An 18,331-nucleotide genomic window follows, 5' to 3' on the forward strand; every position below is an offset into this window, starting at 1 on the left:
AGCTGATTATCCATATTTATGAGAGCACACATTCTAGATTAGTATTTATGGAGTATGTCTCCATGTTGCACAGTAAATCTCAGTTGTGAAACTGCAGTAAGAGAGGCAAAGCCTTCCCTGTAGAAGAGCAACAGAAATAGAGATTGGTACCAAGTAATTCAGAATAGCTCAATAAGTGGCTGTTGATCTCTTATTATATTTTGCTTTGCTGGTCATTTACTTTAGGACTGAGATAGTTCTGGCCATTGCTGGAGTGACAGGACTGTGTACAGCAGTTGTCTACTTTGGCAGCAGCATTTTGGAAGAGATCTGAGAGTTTCTCAGTGGTAAGACATGATAGACTCCAGTCCTTTTACTCATACAAAGGGAAGATGGACTTCCTCCTGCTTTTTTATAGAAGCCCCTGGGATGAGAGAGGCCTACGTGCACTCCATCCAGGGGGCTCACTTATTGTGCAAGTACTGCGGGACGGAGGACGTGTGAGAACCGGGTGCCGGGGGGAGGACGAGAGGAAGGTGCCGTGGCACCTGGGGCGGGGCTGTCGAAGCGCCTCGCCCGTGCATTGGGTCTAGATTCATACATAAATATAGCTGCGGTGGGCTCGCCACGCTCCTCTCCCTTCCATCCCCAACCCAAGAAGAGAAAGAGGGGGAGAAACTAAAAAAAAAAATAAAAAATCTCAGTGAGGTCATTTCAATGTGAGCGCAGGAGGCGATCAGACAAGGTCGACTTTTCCGGAGGAGGCGCAGCCCCTGAGGAGCGTGGTGCTGCATACCGCCGCGCTGCCCGGCCGGCCGCCAGCGGCGCCCTGTCCCCGCCGCCGGCCCGGCACCTTGGAGAGCTCCGCGCCGCCGCCGCCGCCGCCGCACTCGCTACCGGTCGGGCGCTGCGCGGCGCTGCGCGGCGCTGCGCGGCTCTACGCGGGGCCCCGCGGCGCCGGGGCCGCCCCGCCGCCTCTCGGCAGCACCCGGCTGTCGCGGATGCTCCGCTCCGCCCCGGCTGCCGGCGAAGAAAGAAAAGTTTGGGGGCGACTTAGGGCCGCGGGAGCGGCGGAGGAGAAGGCGGAGGCGCGGTTTCCCCGGCTGATCGGGAAGGAAGGATGACCGAGGGAGGATGTGCACCAGCAGCCAGATCATCGGGAGCCTCCTGGTGCTCTCCGTGCTGGAGATAGGGTTAGGGGTGTCCAGCGTGGCCGTGGGGGCGGTCAGTTTCAGCCTGGTCCTCACAGAGCATAAACCTCAACTGGGAGACTCTTCTCCGGTATGGAGCGGGGTGTGTGTACGTTAGCCATTTCACTCTCTCTTTAACTCTTTACGGTGATGATCAGACCGTGCGGAGGCACCCCCGACCCCTCCCTTCCCTTCCCTTCCCTTCCGCGCGTGCATGCTGCTCCGGGAGCCGCGCCGGGTCCATTTCCGATGTGCATGGGGTATAGTCTGCATTCTCGCGGGGCGCGGGACGGCGGGAGGAGACGTGTCTTGTGTCGGGGCATGGGAACATTTCTTTCTCGCTTTTTTCCTTTTTTTTCAAATTTATTTTTTCTCCCTTTTATTATTGTTATTATTATTGTTATTATTATTATTATTATTATTATTTTGCTGTAAACAACTGAACTTTCTGTGAACCCATTCTCACACTTAGCACATACCTCAAGAGCTTCCAGCATTAAGGAGTCTGGGTCATAGCTTGTAATCTTCGAATTAAGAGCTTTGTTTTTTAAAAAGAACAGCCCTGTTCCTTATGGCAAGACTGTCAAAAAGTGCTTTAAAATAATGTCGAGTTGTGAGTTTTGAGCTTCTGGAAGGAAAAGAGAAAGTCGAAATTGGAAGGAAAATGAAAGATGTTCTCATGATTTGGGCACCCTGAGCTTCTCATGAAATGACCATAAATATCAAGCAGCAAGAATGGGTTAATAGTAGAAGCATGTTCATAACAGAGAAGAACCACGTCCTTAATAATAAGCATTTCTCACTTCTCAAAAACCTTTCTTAATTCTTCAGTTTGAGATAAACATGCTTCTAGGAAGTGTTTTCCTCTGAATTGTTATACATCTTTAGGGAGAAAAGAGTAGGTAATATTGAAAATTCATCCTGAACATGAGTGGGCATTTTTGAACTCCAAAGCTGTTTTTTGTTGTTGGTTTTTTTTTTGTTTGTTTGTTTGTTTTGCCAGCCTGGATTGAACAACAGTATTTCTAAAAACATTGGTTGCATTGCTTGAGATGAGATGTTAAGTGCAACAAATTCTGGGTTATTCAACAGTGTAACCTCCTGTGATTTATAGATTAATTCTGACAGAGTGCTTCATGTAATATTCTCACTGTCAATACTTATTAATTATAGACAACAGTCATAGATATCTATGGCAGTACATAAGCACATAATTCTGCATTACAGAACAGGTAGGTGAGATATGAGAATGAAGACACAGTGATTTAGGACCAGCCAGCAGGTAACGTTATTATCAAAATCAGTTCTAAAAGCAAGGCTTCTGACCATTGTTGATGAAGAAAAAAGATTACTCAAAAATGTGTCTATCTGAGGATCTAAACATAGATAACATCCTGGCTTCTGAGAATTCTGACCAGTCAGTGAGATCAGAATTTTATGCAGTGATTGCATTTTGTGACAATGCAATCACAGCTGATACCATTCCATGACAATGCACATTTCCTGCACAATTGCTTAATTCATTTTTATGGTTTCTGTTATCCCACAGTTTGTAGTAGACACAGACTAATATTCTGTTGTATTAGATGTTGTCTCCAAGAACCTTACAAACAAAGAAAGAGACAATTGTAGAATTAAAGGACAAATCAAAATTGATTGGTATAACAGGTGGTTGCATTAGCACATCAGCAGCCTGACTGATTTCAAGCTGTTTGTAGGTAGAGATTTAGAGAGAGGTAATATAGAAAACAATGAAGTGATTTTCCAGGTGATTATAGAAAATTCTGCCTGTATGTGAATGTGGAGTCATGGAAGGGAAACCAAAGAGATTTGTTTGAACGTGTAACACCTGGGTGAAGGATGCCCACAGTCAGAGGCAGTACAGACAGGCATCAATTGTTTGACCATTGTCAGCAGGATGGGTAGACAGGAGGAGGCCACAAAGAAATACAGCAAAAGCAAGTAGTTTATGTTGTGTGTAGTAAAGAAAATAAGAAATCAGCAGTATGTAGATTGGGATTACACATCATAAAGGCTTACTTACTTTGCATTGAGCTAGAGACCTTTGTCTAAATTGTCACATGTTGCATCCTCTTTGTATCACTCAAGTGGTTCAAATGGCTGTAAGGATGTGTCCTGACTAGAGACTGGCAGTTGAGATGGGACAAGAACAGAGCCAGAGACCTACTGCTCTGCAGGGATGCTTAGGTCCAAGTCAAAAGAACTGGAGAAAGGTTTGTTTACACGATCCCCAGAACTGTGATGCTGCAGAAATGGCATAACTCACCTTTCTATTCACTTACACTGAACACATGTTGGCTGTATAAAGAATATGTCTTGCATAAAGTATGTAATTTTTTTTAATTTTTATTTTTTTCTGATTAACATTCTTGAATCAGGGTTTTCCTTGGAGAAACGAACAATGAAAAAAAAGAAAGTGACATCAGTGGAAAACCTGACATTTGATATGTTAGGATTCAAACCAACACTCAAGTTAAGTGGAACAGTGTCCTGTAGTAATTTACCTGAAAATATACTTAAAACTTTTGACCCTGTTCTGCTTTTTACTGATGTGGGTGGAACTCAGCAGAGGCCCAAGTTCATAACGAAACAGATGAAGATAGCATCACCATGGAAACCTTAGCCTGCATTCCTAAAATTTGGGAATCTTAAAATCATACACATTCTATGTTATACTTGCCTCCCTCTGATGTCTTTTATTTGACATACATTAGCTTTTTTCTTAAAGAGTTGTTATTTTTGTTCATCATCTTCATTCAGCCAGATAATTTACTAACACACCTTACTTTAAACACGTGAATCTCGCCCATGAGATTAGATACAAGTGAAGTTAAGCTTAGGCTCAAGTGCTCTGATCATTGCATGCTCTGCATTATTTATGAGGAAGCCTGAGAAAATGGAGTAAACAATAATGAAGAAATGGAAAGCCTAGAGAATGTCTACATAAAAAATGCATGGAAATGGGAAAATAGATTCTAAATTTGTTGTTCTCATTTAAGTTGAGTGGATTAAGATGCTAAAAGTTGTTTAAAAAGAAGCCAAAATAAAACAGCTGTAGCAAATTCTCCAGAGCACGTGTAGATGAATATCTAATTTCTTTTACATTATATGCAATCTGTTCTTTTGAAAATTGGCCATGGTTGCTAAATTTGGTTGGTGGCTCTGCATGCAGCAGGGGGGTTGGAGATTGATGATCCCTGAGGTACCTTCCAACCCAAGCCATTCTATGATTCTATGATAAATTACCAAAATAACATACAGTCCAAAGTCTCTTAAGATGTTCTTGATTTCTGGATGTTCTTTCTGGTGGTTTTTTTGTTTGTTTGTTTTTAATGATTGCCTTGATACAATCTACTCCACAAGCTCCACAGGCTGTACTCGGTGCCTCCCAAATTTCTGTAACTAGAGATTGAGGCACAGTTCTGAAATCTACCATTCCAATTCAGTTATGTGGTGTACCATAGAAACGATCCATCCAAGGGGCATGCTGAGCCACTACCACTAACACAGCAAGAATGACAGCAGCCATTGCAAAGACTTTTGTACTAAGTAAATAAATAAATAGAAGAAGAAGAAAGAAAGATAATATTTCAAAACATATTCATATATATATTTTTAAATGGTCCTATACTCGCCCATTTATACTTGGAACATAGTAGTTGCATCACTATCACTATTTATATACTCACATATACATATATGGCTCTAATTCTCTTTTATTCTTCAATGATGAACAAATTCTTGCTACAGACAAGACTCTTCCTGAGAAAGAAAGAGACAAAAGCCACATCTTCAGCCAAATGTGCCATCTATATTCACTTACAAGAGAGAAACTTGATGTTTCACTTCTGGATATGCCCCTCAGAGAGACAGCTTCTTCACTTACAGAGATAAATACCTAAATGCATTTAATCAATATGCAATCTCTGGATGTTTATCTGTAGCACCAGATATTCCCATAATTCTTGATTGTAGCACTGTAGAATTCTCCATCCATTAAAAATGTGCATTTACAGTTTAGCTATAGAAATTTGCTCCAAGTTGGCACTTAAAGCACTTTTTTTTTTTTAAATCCAGGATTTGAAGGAAAAGAGAAAGGTTCGATCAGTAGGAAACTTTCCCAGAGCAGGAGTATCACTTTGGACTATTAAATAATGTTGGTGGTCTAAAATTTTAAAACATTCATTTTTGCATTTAGCTCTTACTGTTGCCAAGTTTCTTTTGGAAAAGAACATCTAGTAATTTTTTTTTTTATTTGTTTTTAAAGAACACAGAAAAATCACACTATTGTTTATCATGCAGACCAAATGCAGATGTGATCCTACTGTATTTCAACATATGTACTGAATTTTCATCAAACTGACCCTATTTCTGGCTGGCTCCTTATCCTAATGAAATGAATTGCAGCACTGTCAGTGAACTCAGTGGAACTGGAGAGACTTCTGTATCTGTAGATAAGAGAGGGTGTACCAAGTGTAGAAGCTTCTTGCCTTGCATGGAACCAGAACAATTCACTCCAGCTGAGGAGTCTTTCAGCAGATTTTCTTTATCATTCAGACCTCCCAGAAGCACACACCAATCTGCAAGATGATCTGTTCACACAAACTTCTACTGCCTGGCTTGTATTTAGGAGTATCTGAATGCTGAATATAGATTGACTTAAGTATAAGCTGAAATCTTTTGCTATTAACCTGCAGGGAATAATTCTTAATTTATTAGTTGCTGAGAAAAAAGCAGTCATACTCTAAGTGTTTGATAGAAAACAACATAATTAAAAATCATTTAATATCTATTACTCCAAAGTAAGCTCTGAACAAGTAATTAAGTATTGTTTTGTGCCGAGAAGTTTTTCCAGACAGCGAGATATTTTGTGAATCACTGATGGCAGGAAGACATTCAGCTTCGGAGACTCAATTCTAAATTTCCCTGAGTTCTTCTAAAAAACATTTCCCAATTTTAAACCATCTCTGAAGTCCTAAAACCAGATGAAAGGAAACACTAATCCAACACAGATTTGAAATAATTTCCTCTATTTCATCAGATACATGTGGATGACCAAAAATGCCAGAGGGCTCTCCACTCAGTGGATGTAGTCTGTGCTTCTTTGTCACGAGCAATAACTGGTGATCAAGCAGTCCTTATGTTCAACAGGTTTTCTTGACTCTTTTCTTTATCTCTCCAGAAAGTTTCCATGGACAGTTTATTTTCTTAGAGGAATTTTATTCACCACTACTTTTGCCTCCTCCTCCAATGAAGTTCAACATGAAGTGTAAAAGCAGTTCATTTTCTTCTGCATGATGGAAGTCATCAAATCTTTTGCTTTCTGCAAATGTAACTGAAACTGAATCTTTTTTTTTTTTTTCCAGAATGCAAGTAAGAAAAACTTCTTTTTCCAGGAAAAAGTGAATGAGGCCAAGTCTTTTGTTTCAGAGAATATGAAATAGGGATTGATCCAAGTCACAAAACTTGAATCTAAATTAAGATTTCAGCCTCCTTACCAAAATTTCTGGGTGTTTGGATATGAGCTTCTGTTTCAAGCCCAATTTAATATAAAATATATTAAAGCAAGCTTAAAATATACATTATCCTTTTCTGGGTGGTCTTTGTTTCTTTATTCTAAGTTTCAACAGGCCAAAAGAGAGATTTTAAAATATGCATATTAAATAGAAGCAGGCACAGCTGTAAGGTGAGTGGCAAAGTCTCCACAGGCACATATACCGTGCATCACCTTGCAATCACACCTGTGCTAACAGGAGGACTCTGACTTTGCTAGGTTCCTAGAAAATTTTCATTGGAAGTGGGAGTGAAGCTCTCACAGCCTACTGAGATTCAAAAGGAGTCTAAGAAGCTTTTGTGTTTTGTGATATCTTTCCCTGGATTTTTTACCAATCATCCAAGGGAGATTCTGCTTTTATCTGTTATACATTCAGTCCCTGCCTCCTTCTGATAATCTTAACCTGAAATATCATGTATTTTGGCAGGTATGACTAAATCTGCAAGCAAAAGTAACCCCAGAAATAATGGGAATTGCTTGCAAATAGTGAAATATGTCATTTTTTTAAAGTGAGGTTTTGATCTTTTCTCTTATGAATTTTCTGATGAATTATAATCACAAAATAAAATTTAAAACAAGGTACAACTGTGAAACATGCTTCAACATTTCTCTCTAGTTTCCTAGGCATCTTGGAGGGTTTATTAATTTGGCTTATCCTTTATGAAATGTTTTAGGCTTATTTGCAGTATGAGTTAACACTTGAACAATTGATCAGTCTTTATAAGGAGCTTATCTTCGATGACATATTTCTTTTCCGCTCCTGATTTACTGTATTTTAACACAAGTCTGTTTGCCTTAACTTACTTCAGGTTTGACATAGTTAGAAAATGTAACTACATTAAAGAGTCCAAGAGGTTGGTAAATTGCCTGAATATAATCAATACTCATGTAGAAGGGAGCAATTCCTCAACATGACAGTATTAGTTAGGCATGCATAAACCACAGTCAACAGTTACAAGTCAAGTTTAAATGCTATGGCACCAACCTGAAGGTGAAATATTTCAAGATTATCAGGAATAGATAGGGAGTGGCAATACAGCAGAGCCCCTGATGGCTGTATTCCAGCTGGCAGTATTATAAAAGAGAAGAACTCAAAACTAAAAGATAAACCAGAACAAACACAGGAAATTCCTTTTGAGACTGATGTGTACTCAGTATTTTTGTGGTAGAAAGAGTCAGAATAGTTTTTCCCATCTACTTTTTACTAGTGCTGACTATAGCTCTGGGACCTCAAAAATGTTACAGAAAATTACTATAGCACCAAGAAGAAAATTCCAGAGCTGTTAGTTGGTCTGTCAAAAAGAAATTGTCACAGTCAATCACAAAATATTGTCTGACTTCCTAACTTTTCTAAAGGTCTTTGTACTGAGAAGCCTGGCAAAGGCAACTCTGAGCAGTGCTCTTGTGCTCCATGTGTCACAAATTTTCTTTCTGTCAAGCAACATTCCATTTTTTTCCTAGTAGATCAGAATTCTCTACAGCCTCCAAAGAGAGGGATAAGCATTTTCAAAGCTTTGCATGAGGTTTAATTGCCTGATGTAGTTCAAATTCATCCATCGGTTTTAATAGAAAAAATAACTACTTTTATAAATAAATAATCATATTGTTTTCTGAACAAAACTTTTCTCTGGGAATTATAGAATCATAGAATTAATGATTGGAAAAGATCATTAAGATTTTCCAGCTCAACTGTCAACTCATGTCCACAAAGCCACCTCCCAAAATGCCACATCCACATGTTTCTTGAAAACCTCCAGGGATAGCGACTTCCTTGGGCAGTCCGTTTCCATGCCTCACCACTATTATCTAAAAAAAAATAATACAAAACCACAAAACAACAATAGATAATAGTTATCTTTTGCTACTCCTCAAATGTTTTTAATCAATGGTTTTTAGTATGTTCATGCTCACTAGTTCATTCAGTTTTACAGCTTGCTTGTCTTGTAGTCATATGAATTCTAAAATTTAGGCATGACTTTTATAGGCTTACAGAGAAGAATATTACAGAACCAGGGATAACCAATTCCCTTGAGTTCTCCGCTGAGTTATAGAATCACAAGGTTGGAAAGGACCTGTAAGATCATCTAGTCCAACCGTTCTTTCAATGCAGAACATCTTATTTCTTATATTGTTGCATTTCTTATTTATATATTTTTTTCTTGTGTATATATAGTAGCTGTACAGAGAAAGAAAGTGCATACAGAAACTAGAGACTGACACAATAAAACCTTACTCCAGGTAGTCCCTTCAAATACTTCAATATCTATGGAATAACATAATCACTCATTTTTTGGACACCAGCATCTTATACCCTGCTGGTCACCTTTTTCAATATTCTTTGGATTTCAACAGGGAAATATTCTAGGTAATATAAGTATGCAGTACTGCTTAAAGGTGATTTGGAGTGAATTGGGAGTGAAATTTTAAAACTTTACAGAAAGCTCGAGTAAAAACTTACAAAGCAGATGTGCTAGTTAAGAGCTCTTTTGCCTGTGGGAAAATGACAGTTGTTCATATTAGTTTTTTGTTGCTGTTGTTTTTATTATTATTATTCCAGCCTTAGCAGCAATTATCAGCTGTGTGTGTCCTGAGCCACCCAGTGCCATGGTGTACATGACCCAGCCTTCTCTATGATCAGATTGGTACTATGTCCGTATGCCATACATCCCATTCATAGCAGACTGGTAAATAACACGCAGCATTTAACTATATTAACTGTGGGAAACCAAGTAAACTCAGAGTAAAAATACATCTCAAGGCTTACCTACCTACCTAAATGCATGAACAACTTAATTTGAAAGTGAGATAAACTGTATATTAAAGCAGATCCTCAACTGAGTATTGAGATACTGCAAAATTTTGAAAGCTAAATAAAATATATATGCTATATACATATATATATACGTATATATATATGTATATACATATATATATATATATGCTGTATATAAACAATTTTTATTTATTTTTTTAACTGCTTATGCAATAGCCAGGCCTGTTCAGACAAGGTCAACTGAAGCTTTTTGCTAGAAATACAACCTCAGAGTAAAAAGGATTTGGAAAAATCCAATCTTAAAACTACAAAACTACTTCTGGTAAAGACATAGAGTTAGTTTTATTGAAAATAAGTATTTAGTTTTATTGAAAATAAGTAGCATGGACTTCTTAACCACGGAATTTATGAGGTATCGAAGGAATCTTTTGACAGAATTACAAACACCTAGAGAAGTTCTTCTTGCTTTCACGCAGTTAGTGGTGTTTCTGCCTTGACTATGCCTTCAGGGACTATTCTGAAACTTTTCTACAGGAGGAGAAAGAGACATTAGAGAATGTTACTGGTCTTCGGCAGAGGTCATTAAAAAACATTAAAATTTATTCATAACGATCAGTTGGTGTGGGAGTATCTTTGGTTTTGTTAATCAAATTTTGCCTAATGCTTGATGTTGTAACTGTCAGATCTGTTTGTAAAAGGGAAATGCATGAAAAAGAACAGATACCTTCATGCTATTTCCCACAGCAAGGACTATCTAAAATGTGAAACAATTTCTACAGCACATTCATTGTAACCACATCAACAGATGTCCTCAGTATTTACATTTGCACCTGCCAAGTTGACTGACCTGTACTCTTGTCCAGAGTTCCACTGTCTTGAGAACAAGAATCCATACACGATCCCTCAGTAGTTCACGCCTCAGGATTAGGGCATTAGGTAGATTTGAAAGTAGATGAAGTAGGATTTGGATCAGCAATCACTACCTAATGAAGCTTTTTTTTATTTTCTATTTTTACATTTTTATGTTCATCCTCAATCTGCCTTCTCAATCTAGTTTCTGCTTGGATAAGTGTGTTTAAAGCTGAGATATATCTTCCTGAAATACAAGGTTTGTAATGAAAATGCTGACAACTATGATCATTGCCTAACCTACTGTTGTGGTCACCACTATAGCAACACAGAAAGATTTAAATTTGAGACCGTAAGGATGAAATAATTGTGTTGTTTTTTTTTTTTTCTTTTTTTTTCTTTTCAGTTTCTGCTTTGTGGCATATGTGGAATATTGTGTGCCAAAAAAAAATCCGGACTTATCGTAAGTTTTTCCAGTACATATATAACACACAAGTATTTGAAAGTCATACTTATGTAACTTGAACTTTCTACTTGAGATTTACTGTTTCCAAGTGTTTTTGGTAAAAAATCAGTAAACATTGCAAGGCAGCAGTCCAAGGAAAGCAATCAGTACCTTGGGTTCATCAAGCAATACAAAGCAGTTCTGAAATGGCATATTTATGTCATGCCTATTTAAGCTATACATCCCTAATTCTCCCTGTGTGGATGGAAAAATTCTTGACAGAAACCTATGACAGATCAAGAAAGAGGATTGAACATTGGATTGAATTATTGAATTTTCATTCCTTCTTTGGTAAAGATTGAAACAGGACTTTTGTCACTGCACACCTTTTGTCTTTATGTTAAAGACCCAACCCTATTATAAGTGATAATGTCTGGCTTTAATTCTCAGTCAGTTTTGATGTCCTGCTGTGCACACGTGGAAGTCTTGTAAAACAAGTGTGTGAAGGGAATCAATCTCTCTCTCTTACTATTTTTGAATACCAATGAATTACTCCAAAGTCTGTTCCAATTACAGTGTCATTTTTTTAAAACATGTTGACCACACTCATTTCCCCAAGGCTGTCTGTTCTGGTGGTCTCAAGCAGTAGTCACTTCCTAGTGGACTGCATAATAGAGTCTGATTGTTACCTCCCTGACAAAATTCTCATCTCAGTTTAGCACAGAAGTAGTTTGCAAAGCTCCTTTAAACTGTTTATTTAATATTAAATAAGTAGGTATATAAAATCATACTGAGACATATCAAAGGCCCATCTAGATCAACATCTGGGGACGTGAATAAGGCAATCATTTAGCAGTAGGCCCATAATAAGGTCGTTTGACCTCAAATTATTTGTGGCTGAAAGAATCCTGAACCAGATATGGCATCTTTGTGATTATAGTAATGAGGTCTTTAAATATGTTTCCATAATTGCAGCCTGTTTCACTTCCCAAAAGCGTTTTAACCACATTAAAAAAAAAAAAAATACAAATGTAGTCCACTCTGTACTTCAGTAGAGATGCCTAAATTTTTAAATTTCTGTTGTTTCCTCGTCCAGCACAGTCACATTAAACACATCTGGTGCCCCCACAAAAAAACCGTAGAATGTCTGCAAGTTGGTGTTAGACTGAACAAATTAGAATCAAAGAGGCACAGACAGTTGTTATACAAACAAGAGAGAATTGCACAAATACATGAGGCATTCACTTGTGAATGAGAAACTGCACAATAGAGAATTATGATGTATTCTGTTACATTCCTGTCCTGAATGAAAGACTGGAAATCAGAAGATTTGTATCCTAGTAGTCATTTCATTTATTATTTTTTTAGCATGGGCAACTTAGTCTACCAAACTTTACCTTATATGCAATATCAGTCTTAACTGTTGTACATAATAGTACTGTACTCCCTTGGAGTTCTGTGGGAGCTGTGGGAGTTATAAACTGAATCTTAGTGAGGGTCCGAGCCGGTCTCATTTCTTATATGAATGAACCTGTCTCTGAGAAATGTTACTGTGACATAACCTCTCGTCTTTCCTGACAGATGATACTTTTTTCTGCCTGTTGCATCTGTGGACTAATCGGAGGAATTTTAAATTTTCAATTTCTTCGTGCTCTCACAAAGAAGTCGTCTGCTCTCTATTCTTTGCATCTTGCCTCCATGTCTCTTGCATGCATTGGAATTGGTGGTTGCACCCTTTCTTCATGGCTCACTTGTCGGCTAGCCAGCTATGAACAAAGGCGAATGTTCTCAGAAAGAGAACATTCATTGCATCACTCCCATGAAATGGCAGAAAAAGTGAGTTGTGTGTTTTTCTTTATTTGTTCTGCTTCCCTTAAAAAACTACTATATGTGTTAATGTATATAATTGGCAATAAGTGTGTTCAATTTTTAGTTTTATATGAGAGAGAGCTTCTGGGAAATGAAACTGCCATTCTGTGTACGCTTTATTACGTTGCATTATATGGAGCTATTTTTAGGTACTGTATATTTGCAGTACATCCATTTCAATGAAGTACATCCATTTTCAACACAATTCCATTGTATAGCTATCCAGGGGCTCAGCTGCTAAATATAGCACATCATAAATAATTGGAAGCCTTATTAATATGGATTATCATGTACTGTACTGTGAAAAAGCACGGAACGCTTTCTGTAACCACATCATTGCATGCTTCCAGGTTTAATAAATTTCTTCCTCTCCCAAGTACTCAGCTTATAATGTAGGTCATTTAAACACAAAAGCCGTAGCTCACAAACCTAGAAGACTAAAACTAAGCACCTAAGGGCATATTTAGACACCTAAATCAAACTGTTCTGATTTGCGGAGGCACCAAGCGTTTATTGCATTTCTCTGCTCAAAGGAAGCTTACCACAGTGTAAAGTTGAGTATAAAAGGACAAAAATAAATAAATTTAATGTAATTCTTGAAATAAGCAATTGAAATTAGGGATCTGATTCATTTTCAAGAAGTAAGATGTTTACTGACATCCTCTTCTTCATGTTTTAGGTTAGTACTGAATGACTTTCATTTGAGAAATGATTAGAGAAATGAACAGCAGTCATGTGGACTGCCTATCTAAGCTGCCACATGCCAGTTCACATTACAGCTACGTTCAACTACTGAGATCTCTGAATACTAGTGAGAGGATTAATTCATTCAGAGCTTAGAATGTTCTCAGATCCCCTGATCACAGTATAGCAACTAATTGTTCATTAAGTAAACATTACTTGTCACTATTAGATTTTTCATTTTTTTATCTGCAATGAAAATCCAAGCAGAAATTCAGATTAATTCACCTTAAAAAATGTTTGAAACAAGTTTTTAAAATTATTTATTATAGGCTACAGCAGCAACATAAAACAAGACAACATAAAATCTAGGGAAGAAATACGTTTCTCCTTCTCATTTTAAAATGAATTCTGATAAGCTAAATAGGCAAATATTATCATGGTCTTGCAGACAGTAGGCTAGATCCTGCCTTTCAAGGAAGCTCTTACCACATTAAGGACAAAGATGGAGCCCATCTGAGACAAAAAGAGAAAGGTATAGACAAAAGAAATGTCTTGGCAAAACGTCTTTCAGAAAGCAAGCAACTGCTAACCCTATCAATTTGGGCTGGAGGTGACTATGTATAGCAGTAGTTCTCTGCCCCATTTGCTTGCCTGTTGATCTACTGAGGTTTTAGACAAGTAGCTGTGAGGACTGCCAGATGCCCACTTACCTTGGGTGAAGGACCATGATGCATGAGCAGAGCAACTTTTTTGCACATGCTCAGTGAATGTGAAATGAGCTCCACCAGTGGTGGACTCGCTGCATGTGTGTAGAATCAAGTATGCATGTATAGTTGATGTGATCTGGGACTTCTCAGACCTACAGACTGCAGACTGCCTGCTGCTGGCAGGTCTGAGTACATTAGCTCAAGGCATGCTCTTAGAAAAGAATGAAAACAACTTAAAAAGTCATACTAAATTAGGCTTTAATTTAAAAAACAGTTTTAGTGTTTTATATATAAAACTTTTTTGTATATTTATACTGATATACAGTAATGTGGACATGTACTGCATGTGTATTTTTGTTTGTGCTATATTTATTGTATAATTGTTATATTTATATTAGAGATTGAGGGGTATTGAAATAACCGACCTGCCCAGCTGCCCGGTGATTCCCCCGACACCAGAGTTACCTCCAAGGTACGCTGACCACTAGGGAGCTACCACGTTGTTATGTCACCTCAGGAAGTGACTTCTCTAAGAGGAAGTCACAGTTTTAGCTAATCAAAGTTGGCTGATGCTGTGATGTCACTCTGGGTCAGGAATGGTGCTTCCAAGTGGTGACATAATTCTAGGTGGTGAATGCTACAATCTGGAAGTAAGTTGAGTATTTAAAATATTCACCCTAGTTACAGACATCCAAATGCTCTTATTTGGATGCTGCCACCATTGATTCACTTTGCTTCTAATCTGTGTGCTCCTTCATTTCTTAAATTCAGCAACATCTTTTAATTTATTAGTACTTTTATATTTGAGGATAGAAATATTGGGGAAAATAAATGGTTCTGAATTTTTTCTGAAGTTCTGCTGATATCTGAATAGCTAATGTCTACAAAGAATTCAAGTGGTAAAACTGACAAAAGGAAACATACATTTTGCCACTCACTCTTGGGTAGCCTTCTGACAGAGCATTTCTTTTTACTTGTGGCTGATAGTTAATATTAAATGACACTGGTGTTTGCTCGCTTTCCCAGCTGACCAATAACTTCAGTTTATAACAGACAAAGGTTTCAGGTACCTACAAGCTGACAGCTGTACTGCCTTGTTTCTGAGCAGGTAGCCTCAAGACAGGAATCTAGAAAACAATGTTTTCTAGATGTTTCCAGTTTTTAAGGAGAATAAGGTACCATATAAAAATACCTAGCATCAGTATCCAAACTGAGATGTGGGTGATAGAAAATGCTCAAAATTTGGAAAGTTTATACACCTTCTCTTATTTGAAGCTTAAAACTATTGATTGCCTTGTTCGTTTGGTTTCATGGCCCTAAGTTTACTATGTAGAGAATAATATGTCTCTTCTTTCAGAAAACATAAAGGGGGGGGAACAATTATGCTTTGTAATCTATTTTAAATTGTAGCTTTATGTGAAACTTTGAGTTCTGGTCTGTGCTTCCCATACTATATATAAATGCAATAAGTGTATTAAAAGGAGAAAAAGAAAGGGGCCAATTGGGAATAAAAACTAGGCCCCATAATTGCATTATCTTTACCAAATTTACCAGCTACTATACAATAGAATCAGGGATTTTCCTCCTATCCTTCCCCTTTTCTTTTTTTAGCCCAGTGATTCTTGCTTTATTTTCTTGACAGAAACTTCCATAGGAAGGGCAAAAAATACAACTATTTTCTTCAACATTTCCTCCAACTATACCTAAGAAGCATAAGAGGTGAATTTCAATATTTCCATGCAGAGAAAAGCTACTGGTTCTCAAGCAAATATTTTAAAAACAGCATAACAGTGGTACCTCTATCTTACCTGTCTAAGTTTAAAAAGAATAGCCCAAACTGTATATTTATGTGCACTCATTTGCACTGTTGGATGTTCTCTGGGATCTGTCACTGGATGTAAGCAACAGGTCAATTTATTTCCGCATCCTAATTCAATTTGTTGTGAAACAGGCTTAGGACTGCTCAAAATCAGGCATTTCTGGGCATAAATTCCATGAAGATTAGCAGCCTTGAAGGTTAGAGAAGTGCTTAATGAATACAGTCATCTGAGGGCTTAGACAGCTGCTAAGTAGGTATGGTTTGAACCACAGTTTGAAAGTTAGAAAATCTAACTCCAAACAAATCCTGGCTTAGGTGCCTTAGGATTCTGTCTCATGAGCAGGTCACCTTTCTTTGGGATGACTCAACTGCCACTTGAAGAGCAACTGCTGAATTGCTAAAATTGTAGCCTGGCAAATTAAGGGAAAATCAAAATCAGTCCTATCCCAAGACAAGTTGTCTTCTCCCAGGCATCAATGCCCTTTGGGTCTTCTTTGGATATAGATTTACATGACAAAATGTCTATCCCAGCTGGTATCAAAAGGTATCTGTTTGCAGTATGTCAGCACAGGAAAAAGGTTTGAATGAAAACTTGATTACTGTTTTGTTCCTTTGTAGATCCCTGCACAAGTTTGAGTTGATGCACTTTTAAAGGACAATGTCACAAAACTTGCAGGGATGCCATCAGTGCTTTATACACGGTCTGAGAGTAATGTACAACTCAATCAGTATCAACGAGTCAAGAAGCTTTCCAATGTATTTAATTTACACATGAAGATTACTTTTCCTTTAAAGTAAAATTTACAAAGCTAAATAAAAAATGTAGTTTTTCAGAATGTTTGGCATTCAGAATTGAAGTATTTATTCCAACCTTAGCGAACTAAATTCCAAACACTGTGAGCTAATTGTAATTTGTATCAATCTCTTCTTTTCTTGTTGCAGGAAATGACAGACAACCTAAGCAATGGTGGCCCACATCTCATTTATAATGGAAGCGTATACTAAGAGATTTTTTAAAGTTCCGTGGAATGAAATGGTTTTAGAATTTTCTTCAGGAAAATAAAAATGACTTCCAGAAATTGAGAAAATGGAATTATCTTAGCTTTTATGGCTCAAGTGTCACAACTGCAGAACAGCACAGTTACATTTCCCTTTTAGAAACATGTTCAAAATTTATCTCCTAAACATTTTGCGGATATACAGTATTTATTCACTTCCTGGATACTCTTTGTCTGAAAAACTGTTCAGAATTGTGATAGTATTTGAAATAGACTTCTCAAGACTCTTCTTATGAAGACTCAAAAACCAGAAAAAAATAATGTAACTATACCACACCTAACCCAACCACACGATTCCTGAAGAGAATGGAAAAGGGCAGAGGAAGGATGGCTCTGGAGAATTTTTTTTGTCCTCTGCAGTCAGCAGCATCTGGTGTAATATGGTGGCTTCAGATCATGTGGCATGGTACCAGCAACGCATCTGCACAAGCCTCCTTTTCACACTGCAAATGCATCCAGCCTGTTTGCCCAGTAGATTGTATCAAAAAGAGAGTGCAAATTACTCTTCCAAAATGCTCCCATTTCACATGCAGAGTGTAAATGAACAGTGTGCTGAAAACAACGCCAATGTCTTTGTTTTGAAAGACAGAATGCTCTAAGAATGCCATAAATCAAAACCTCAACAATGCCTTGTTGTAAAGAAATTGTAAATATTTCCAATTTGTGAATGAAGTATATTTCTTAATTTGTTCATAAAAGATGACAAATAAAATGAAATCCAAAACGTTTATTTTTGAGGTTTTTTTTTTTTTTTTTTTTTCTTGCTAGAATGGTCAGCAAGGCCTTACCATCAGGCTTGCAGTACTGCACAACTCATTGGAAGGTTCTTAAAGAAACAAAGCAAGCTCAAAAAAAAAAGGACAAAAACAAATGTTAAAGCAAGGTATTACTACGGGCAGGACATACTGGCATTTCTGAGCACCTGTTAACCAACTTAGGAGTCTGTTAAAGCAATGAATATGTTAAAGGAGCAACTTTAACTGACCTCAAACTCTACTGTGAGCCCTACTTACAGTGACAAAAAAAAAAAAAGAAAAAAGGAAGATGCCATCAGTACAGAATATCTGCAGCATAATATACATATAAAGTATTCTTGTAAAATCATTTGTAAGTTACACAGTGCTGTAAAGCCCAGCACTTAGGCATATATTTGAGATGCAACCATTAATGCTGACTGGCAACATCTGATGTACCTAGACAAGTGTGAAAGAATTTTACCTCCCACCAATCTATGTATTCAGTAGATGGATACCATGTTGCCCACATGGATACCATGTTGTCCAGACAAAGCTCTTAGGGAATATTCAAGTGGTACTTTTAGCTGTAAAACAAACTTCTGTATTACTCTACCTAGGCTGTCCAGGGTTCAAGTGTTGCCATAAA

The 18,331-nt window shown here is 37.7% G+C and overlaps 1 protein-coding gene across 3 annotated transcripts; it reads left to right on the forward strand.

Moving 5' to 3' along the window:
* The first annotated feature begins 1,044 nt into the window (after positions 1-1,044).
* On the forward strand, positions 1,045-17,628 carry TMEM196 (transmembrane protein 196). 3 transcript variants are annotated; one of them, XM_042817271.1, is made up of 5 exons: positions 1,045-1,260; positions 10,773-10,829; positions 12,393-12,647; positions 14,470-14,543; positions 16,833-16,914. In XM_042817271.1, exons 1-5 carry the CDS (start codon positions 1,114-1,116, stop codon positions 16,837-16,839), a joined length of 540 nt encoding a protein of 179 aa, XP_042673205.1. In that variant the 5' UTR covers positions 1,045-1,113; the 3' UTR covers positions 16,840-16,914. The 3 variants fall into 3 exon arrangements, with proteins under 3 accessions (XP_042673205.1, XP_042673206.1, XP_042673207.1); XM_042817272.1 differs by lacking the exon at positions 14,470-14,543 and having other exon boundaries at positions 1,045-1,278; positions 16,833-17,628; XM_042817273.1 differs by lacking the exon at positions 14,470-14,543 and having other exon boundaries at positions 16,833-17,628.
* Positions 17,629-18,331: the final 703 nt, after the last annotated feature.

Source organism: Centrocercus urophasianus, unplaced genomic scaffold, assembly GCF_019232065.1.
Source record: "Centrocercus urophasianus isolate 14NV4802_14NV808 unplaced genomic scaffold, USGS_Curo_1.0 seq_16, whole genome shotgun sequence".
NCBI classification, from domain to species: Eukaryota; Metazoa; Chordata; class Aves; order Galliformes; family Phasianidae; genus Centrocercus; species Centrocercus urophasianus.